General features: G+C 34.7%; 1 protein-coding gene across 2 annotated transcripts; it reads left to right on the forward strand.

The window, feature by feature from the left end:
• Window positions 1-849: 849 nt before the first annotated feature.
• Window positions 850-5,792, forward strand: LOC109705198 (synaptotagmin-2-like). Of its 2 annotated transcripts, none has more exons than XM_020225939.1 (4): window positions 850-1,403; window positions 2,114-2,467; window positions 2,560-2,692; window positions 5,620-5,792. In XM_020225939.1, exons 1-3 carry the CDS (start codon window positions 1,392-1,394, stop codon window positions 2,632-2,634), a joined length of 441 nt encoding a protein of 146 aa, XP_020081528.1. In that variant the 5' UTR covers window positions 850-1,391; the 3' UTR covers window positions 2,635-2,692; window positions 5,620-5,792. The 2 variants fall into 2 exon arrangements, with proteins under 2 accessions (XP_020081528.1, XP_020081529.1); XM_020225940.1 differs by having other exon boundaries at window positions 5,629-5,792.
• Window positions 5,793-9,015: the final 3,223 nt, after the last annotated feature.

Raw genomic sequence — 9,015 nt, forward strand, 5'->3', positions numbered from 1 at the left:
GAGAAAGGATTCCTCTTAAATTTCTTCACAATCCTTTTTACCCTCTATTGCGCTAGAAGTATGAGTAATTTAACTTAGGAGTAGCTGTAGACTAGAATTACCAGGCCCCGTTTGCAAGGAATTTCTCTACTCAACATCAATCATCTCTTCGACAGTCCTCAACACGTACCGAGCCACCTTGCCCCTAGTCAGTGAACTCGCCTACCAGCTGCCGGCGCCACCACACCCAGCTTCATTACCACTGGGGACCATTGACTTGTGACAGTTTTCGCTACCAGTTCTCGGCCTAAACTAATGACTAAGATTTAGAAGCTGATCCTACCAAGATTTGACCCATTTATCTACTCTCGGGACTACTACTGAAGGTCCGACCCATTTCGAGTTAGAAAGACCAGATCGGACCGTTCTCTCTTCGATCTATGCCTGAGACATAGCCAGATCTAACATTCAAACGGAGGGACATAAAAGAGTGAAAGGATTTGAGGACGCCATGTGCTAGCTATCCACACAAATTATCGCCCAACAGATATCACTATTGCTTATTTAGCACTACACCAAAAAGAACTTTTTGTGGCAATTATTTAGTGGTGATTATCAAACGGCCGCTATTACTATTATTTTATTACACCTTTAGCGGCAATTATTTTTAAATATATAGTTTCAACCTACTAATATTTATATATTAGATATAATCCTAATCCAATCCCAACCTAACACAACCTCAACCTAACCCACCCCAACCTCGCGCCCTCTCTCAACCCGCGCCCTCTCTCGATCCAAGCTCCCCGTCCCAGTCCCCGTCGCCGTCCCCCTCCCCCTCCCCGCTCCTCTTTGGATCCAAGCTCCCCCTCCCCCTCCCTCGCCCTCTCCCTCTCCTCTCTCGATCCAAGCTGTGTCGCCCTTATTGCGAGCAGCGGCGGCGGCGTCGTCGTCTCCGGCGGATGAGTGGCTGAGGAATTAAGCTCTCGGTAGCGGCATCTAGGGTTCCGGCGGAGCCGCGACGACCGCGCCGTGTGGCTCGCCGAGAATCCTCTCTAGCACGCCCAGCTCTCCCTCGACGTCACCGATCTCTACATCAGGCTCCCAGAAGCGCTTTTCCCCGAAGCCAATCGGTCGCGATCGGCTTCTCTGTCCCCAGCGTGCTGAATCCGAATCATCATCATCATCAACATCAAAGGATGAGGAGGAGCTCGAATCCGGCGTGGTTGTGGCGGCGATCAGCAAGGAGGCGGCGGTGGAGAAGAAGGCGGCGTCGGTGAAGACGAAGGCGCGGGCGGTGCTGACGGTGCGGAGGAAGAGCAAGGAGGACTTCAAGGACGCCATTGCCGGCCACCTCGATGCCCTCGCCGACATGATCAGCCGCAACGTCGTCTTGGAGCTCATCAGCACCGATGTCGATCCCAGTGAGTCCAATCTCTTCCTCCAGAACCCTAATTAGTTCGCAATCCAAAAAGGGCTCGTCGTAATGCTCTTTACAATTTACTCAAATCCCCTTTTTCAATTTTTAACTTAAAAAAGTTCCATTAAGATTCGTATATAATAATTAGTATATAATAATTGATATATTAGCTGTAGCTAATAAATGAGATTCTAAACACCATTTTCAGTAATCTTGAAAAAGAAATCAAATTAGTGTAGTGTATTGTGCTATTTGATAAAATCGCTGTATATGAGTAATGCTATTAACAGAAGCATGTATTATAGTAAAATTTTCAGTGTGACTTCATATGTAATAAAATAAGAATGCCAAATTAGGTCTCGTATATAATTGTTCTCTTTTCAATGAGTTAGGAGTAGAATTATTTATTTATTTTCATTAGTTACTAAACAAACTATTAGATATGACTACAGGCAAAAGTAAAAGCAGATATATACTAGCTAGATAGACAAATAAATTAACAAAGAGTAGAAGTAAATGGATAATTCTTTTCTAGCTAGTATGGTACTAGCCTCTTTGCCAAGTTGGTTTAATTTTGTTACATGTAAATTTTATCTAGCAGTTAAATGTTGATTTAGCCTTTTGTTCTTAATGTTTGCCTCAATTGATATTGAATCTTTTAAGTGCACTTTGGTTCTCGTACAATTTCATATAAACATGCGTTCTTAATTGCAGGTTGGGAAGCATGATAAAATGGGCATGAATGTTATTCCATTAAAAGATCTTACTCCTGATGAGACGAGATCTTTCACACTCGACTTGCTCAAAACTATGGATCCTAATGATCCACAGAATGACAAGTCGCACGGACAATTAGTCATAGAACTCACATACAAGCCCTTCAAGGAAGGTGATAGTGAAATTGATACTAGTGATGGTACTGACGTAATCGAAAAGGCTCCTGAGGGTACGCAAGCTGGTGGTGGTTTGCTTGTAGTTGCTGTTCATGAAGCTCAAGATCTCGAAGGAAAGCATCATACTAATCCGTATGTGAGAGTCCTTTTCAGAGGAGAAGAGAGAAAGACCAAGGTTTGTATCGTCGTCATTCCTATACGTAGCAAACCTATGTATTGTGATTATATCTACTAAATTACATGACTTCTTTACTCTAATCGATGCAGTGCATTAAGAAAAACAGAGATCCACGTTGGGAAGAGGAGTTTCAGTTCATGTGCAAAGAGCCACCTACTAATTAATGATAAGATGCATGTGGAAGTCCTTAGCAGGCCACCTAGTATTGGCATACACTCGAAGGTACCTACAAAATCTTTCTTTTATTTTCTATAGCATTTTTAATGGGCATTTTCACATTTCGATATAAAATGTCTTAGTATGTGTATACATGATCTTTCAAAGGCTGCTGATATCTTTTTCCAGTGTAGTTACTGTTAACTTCTCAGCATGGTCTGTATGGGGAAATCGATGAGGATATATAGATGTGCTACCTTAGTCTTAAATTCCGTACAACTCTACTTTCCTTTTCATACCCTGAACAAAAAGTTTCTCAACCACTAATTAACTCATCATACACTTTACTAAGCGATCATTATAGTATAATATCCTGATGCTAATTTGAACTCGAGCTTCCCCGGTAAATGCAATACTACAACAAAATTGAGTTTTAATGGCAATTATTTAGCGGCGATTATCAAACGGCCACTATTACTATTATTTTATTATTCTTTTAGCGGCAATTATTTTACACGATATATTTTAGCGACTAATATTTATACATTAAATATTAGTTGGAGCCTAATAGAATACTGACCCAAACCCAACCCGATCGACACCCGATCCGAATAATTTGATTTGGATTGTGCTGGCAATGAAGTTTTATTCATCAACTTCTATGTTTTATTCATATGTCATGTTCTCATTTGTTCTCATTTGTTTTATTCATATGAAAATGCTGCTGTTGCCATGCTATTTATGGTTGTCCGTTTGCCAGTCCTCTTTATGGGGATAGTGAAATTGAAGCTTGGAAATTGAACTAAGCCATTAGAAACAGCTAGAGCTCATCTGAGTTTTGGGCTCAAATAAAGTTTGAATTAAATAAGCTCAGCTAGAACATAGGAAATAGGCTTGGGTTTGATTGAGCCTGAAACTAGCTTGGCTCAATTATGCTCAGACAAACAGAACAACTCCTTTATAACAACTTGTGAAATGTAATAGTAGTTCTACTTCTGATGGTGTTGGTGGCTCTGTTCTACTTCTGCTTTGGGGAGTCTTAGACACTTGCATAAATTGATATGTTGAAGCTCATTGTTTGTGGGTTATAACTGATGGTGTTGGTGATGAATAGTTATAAACTGGCCCTAGGAATAGTTGTTGTAAAGTTAAATCTAGTGTAATTTTTTGTCAGTTGTTTATGTTTGCATTCTCATCAGATAAAGAAAAAAAGAAAATTGTGGGGGTGATTTTGCAAAGCAAGACTCTTCCATATACACCATCAGTGCAGATTTAAGACTTAGTTTGCTCATCATGTGATGGACGGCGGATAAAGAGACCTCGTATTTGAGTACAGTAGCTCTATACAAGATGTTACATTGATTATCTAATTGAATAATGTGTCCAGTGTTTACTAATTTAAATCCCTTAATCACTAGACGATACTAAAACTGCTTATTTATTTCCCTCTCTACTTAGACTTATCCCCATTTGCGCGAGTTAGAGTCTTTTAATTGTGTTGTTAATACGGCCTTGGTTGAGTAACATTAAAGTTTTAGATTTAGAACTATTTGGTTTGATGGTTGATCAATCAAACCTGCTGATTATTAGTTCTTAGAGAGGCTTGTGCATTCTACTGCTTTGTTGTTTGCCATCGACTCTGCTTGAGCGGCCGTTCTCTTTTGGGCCGCGCACGGTGTTGATTAAAACTTATATTGGAAAGGCAACAACTTTTGGATTTTATGTTAAATCCTTGAGGCTTAGCCTGGGTACGGGCGGTTGTGTATCATGAGAGTTGCGTTTAATCTAATTTCCTGATGTTTTTTTTTTTTTCGTTTAATGTTTTCATCAATGTAAATACACTTACTGAACATGCAGTGGAAACCTATGTCGGGGTTGATGTTTTTTATGATGAAATTGAACTAAACTGAATGCTAGTTCTTGGAATTTTGAATACTGCCAGGAGTAGCTCTAGAACTGAACGGAACGGGACTAATACTTGGTATATTTTTAGTCATCGAATTGCTTATATGAATGGATCTAGGCTCAATAGGGACAAGTAGTTAAGACTCTTCCTTAAAAAATTGGACTAAATAGGGATATTTTAAGGGATATATTGCTGCAGTTGCACAGGCAATAAGGTAAAACTCTGCTTCCTTTTTTCTTTTTTTTTTTCCTTCTCTTAAACTTCATATTCCAATCTTGCACTTCCTATTCAAACTTCGAAGTTGCAGAATCGCATGTTAATTTTGCAATTGAAACTTCATTGATCAACAAAAAGTTTGGTGGACTTTGATAATCCTATGTGTTTCTTGTCGATGTTACTTGGATGCTATGTATTCTGCTGAGTGCCAGAAATACCTGATGGAAAGAGAAGTCTTATCTAAGTGTCAAATCTGGATACTAAAATTAATCGAGTCCTACATGGATGCTTGAAAGAAGCATTGAAATAGATATCTAGTTGATTAGTAATCTGATCTGAACATGAGTAGTCTACTGATGTTATTTTTATGGCCGATGGATAATTACATGGTTGATCATCGATATCATATTTCAAATCATGTCTTTTCTTGTTGACAGTAAGATTTCTCAGAGTAATGAAGAGCTCTAATCTCTTGGTTTCTATGGCTAGTCATTCTTCACTGTTTACTCTTCATGTAAACTCATGTAAGGTGAAGATAAGATATGGTTGTTTTACTATGCTTTTGAAGTGGTGTTCAGCACTTGCTGGTTTAATTTGATTCTGAGGTTCCTAGGATAAACTGTATGTAGTTTTAGTTTCTCACCTCTAGATATTAATCTAACATATTTGGTGATATTGGCCTGAAATTCTTTTCGCTGTTCTCATGTTCATTTTCAGATGTGCTTGTTTACTTAATTTGAATGCTTTTGTTACAAAATGAAAAGAAAAGCTAGACCAAATCAGTACAACCTAACTTTCATATTTTTCAGAAATTTGATATGATGATTTTTATTTGATAATTTCAGATACTAATTTTATGACTTCTTTTTAGTTGATCCAGATCAGCTGGAGCTGCGAAAATTGAAGTGGGAAGCAAGACATGCGGTGTTTGTTATTTTTTTGCTACATTTTGAACAAGTATTTTTTGTTAGAACTTATGTTTGAAATTTAATTTGAATTCTGAGATTGTAATTTGAGAGTTGAGACTATTTGTTATACAAATTATTAATACTTTTTGGTTACTAATATTTTTTAATATTTCAATTTATTGTAGTATTTAGTTGTTAATCAAGTATTTTAATATTAATTTAATTGCCACTATAAGCTTTATTAATCAATCATTTAGTATGTTTTTTGCGGCAATTATAATTAATTGTAGCGGTATTTATAATAGTTGTTATTGTATATTATTTAGCGGCATTTATAATAGTCGTTATTGCATACTATTTAGCGGCATTTATAATAGTCGTTATTGTATAATATTTAGCGGCATTTATTTGGATTTTTACCAACCGCCGGAATAAATGCCGCTAAAACTTTTAATGACCCTGCCAATAGCGGCAATTGTTAAAATTGCCACAAAATATTTTAGCGGCAATTGTAATTGCCGCTAATTTAAAAAATAATCGCCACTAAAATATAGTTTTGTTGTAGTGTAGACTAATTAATTATTAACTCATTAAGATATGATCTAATTTTTTGGGACTTCGTGTCTAGATTCTATTTTGTAGACTTGGATTGGATAGTGAACTCGTGAGTGTAGACTACGTAACGAGCTAACACTGATTACAAATTCCGATACAGTTTAGACATTAATTAGTTTCATATTGTAACTCCTATATTGTTTGCAATTAGACTTATGTATAAACGAGCCAGACAATTGTCCTTTTGCATGCATGCTTGTCGTTTCCGAAACGGCATGCTCTTGATCTTTGTCTATCCATAGCAGCACAAATTGGGTGCTTCAACATTTATTCTAGGAAAAACTTCAAAAACCCTCCCGTGGTTTTAATTTTTTCACTTTAATACCATGTGGTTTAAAATGTATCAAGTTAGTACCCTGTGGTTTCTCACTTTATCACTTTAGTACCCTGTGGTTTAAAGTGTATCAAGTTAGTACCCTGTGGTTTTGCACTTTATCACTTTAGTACTATGTGGTTTTAATTTTATATCAAGCTAAAAAATCACAGAGTACTAAAATGATAAAGTGTGAAACCACATGGTACTAAAATGATAAAGTGCAAAACCACAGAGTACTAACTTGATACACTTTAAACCACATGGTACTAAAGTGATAAAGTGAGAAATCACATGACACTAACTTGATGAATTTTAAACCACAGGGTACTAAAATGAACAAGTGTGAAACCAAGGGGGGTTTGAAGTTTTCCCTTTATTCTCTTACCCAAAACTCTTACACATTTATAAAAATTAAATTTTAAATTTTAGAATTTAATTTAATTTTGGATTAATTTTATACAGTTCCTACAAACATAATACATGACAAATATATCCCTATAAAGCTTAATTTTTATATGCTATTTCTGTAAAAGTTCTAATATTTTCAAATATATATATGCCCCTCTGATTTATTATCTTTAAAGAACTGTTTATATTTTCAATTTTACTATTAAAAATATATCCCTCCAAAAATTATATAACAGTATAATATAAAAGGGATAAAAATATCAAAAACTAATCAAGATTAAATATTTAACCTACTTAACTAAAATTTTCCAACGTACTCTAAGACAGATATATTTGAAAGCATCAGAATTTTTACGAAAACAACATAAAAAAATTAAATTTTATAAAAATATATTTACTGGGATGAGAATGAAATTAAGCCTTAAGGCCCCGTTTGGATACCTCTAAAAACGTAGCATAGTTAAACTATGCTACGCTGGTAGGAAAATAATCCTATGAAGCGTTTGGAAGAAAAAAAAAAGACGTAATTTTTGGAGTATAGTTATACTATAGGAGGAAGAGAGAGATGGTTTTGCGTGTCGCCGACTCCCAATCCGTCGATGAATCTGTAGATTGGCAATTAACCTTGCCAGTGACCCACCGTCCACGTTCACACTCCGTTTTGGCAGCTTTCAGGTTGCGAGCCAAGCTCTGCACCTTCATAAAATATAAGGCCCGTTTGCGGATGCAGTATTAAAATACTGCTCAGTGGAATTTTTTGATTCATAGCTGTTTTTGGATGCTGAGTAATGCTAAAGTAACGAAGTTCTGTAACTACAGAAAAAATTCCATAAACAGCGTTCTATTTTTGACGCCCGGTTGTATACAATATCAATGAGCTCAATTCTGCAGCGACATGTAGTTATATTACAATTAAATTTCTAAAAAAATTTTAGAAATTCAAATAATTCAAATGGAACTCACATAATTCTAATAATTCAATCGAATCAGATAAGTTTAAAATGTTAATCGAATTTAAGTAAAAGTAAATTTAGAGTTTTTGTATGTTGTTAAATTTGAAATGAAATTGTTGGAATTGTGAAATGTTCATTAGATGGTGAAATTTGAAAACTTTAAAATTTAAAACTTAAAGGTATGATCATTTGAAACGGTTAAATTGAGCACACATTTAAAAAAAATCTTACTAGATTAAAGATTGTTAAATTTCAAGAATGTAAAGTAATTAGTAAATTTACATATTATATAAATTTTAAAGTATTTTAGGATATTTAGAGTTTAAATTTAAATTTGGAAGATGAAAAATTAATAAATCGAATAAATAGATAATTAAAATTTTGAAATTTGAAATTTGAAAATTTGGAACTTTTTTGGGAAATTTGAAAATTTGTCAATTTGATATGCTTTTTGGAAGTCTGGAAATTTGAGGAGATGTGGATACAGTTGAAATGTTGAAACGTTGATAATTTTAAAAGTCTGATAAGTTGAAATTTGAATATTCTTGAAATTGTGTAAATTTATATTTTGAAGTTTGAGATTTGTTGGAAGTGTTGAAATTTGAAGCTTTTTGAAATTGAGTGAAAAATTTGGAAATTTGAAATTTGAAAGTTGATAAGTTGAAAATTTGGAATAATTTGAAATTGAAATTCTGAAATTTTGATACTTTTTGAAATTGGAATGTTTGAAATTGTAAAAATTTTAGAAATGAAAATTTGGAAATTGGAAATTGTGAAAGTGTGGAAAATTTGGAAATTTGCAACGTGTTTTGGAAATTTGAGAATTGTGAAATTAAGCTGTTAGAGAATGTTGAAGTTTTGAAATTTGAAGATTGTAAAATAAATTTTAGAATTTAAAATCAAAGGTTTGAAATTTAAATTTAAAATTTTAAAAATTTGAAATGCTGAAATTTTCATGTTGAAATGTTAAAATTTAAAAATTAATACATCTTGTAGCCAAAATGGCTGAATTGTTTGTCCTTGGGTTAAAGTTGGACGTTGTAAGTGTTACTTCCATTTTTTTGGGT

This window comes from Ananas comosus, unplaced genomic scaffold, assembly GCF_001540865.1.
Source record: "Ananas comosus cultivar F153 unplaced genomic scaffold, ASM154086v1, whole genome shotgun sequence".
Taxonomy (NCBI): domain Eukaryota; kingdom Viridiplantae; phylum Streptophyta; class Magnoliopsida; order Poales; family Bromeliaceae; genus Ananas; species Ananas comosus.

What these genes read in the sequence shown, in the direction of transcription:
- LOC109705198 (XM_020225939.1), top strand. An exon ending in GAGAAGAGAGAAAGACCAAG is followed by an intron (nt 2,468 to 2,559) that starts GTTTGTATCGTC and finishes TAATCGATGCAG; the next exon opens with TGCATTAAGAAAAACAGAGA.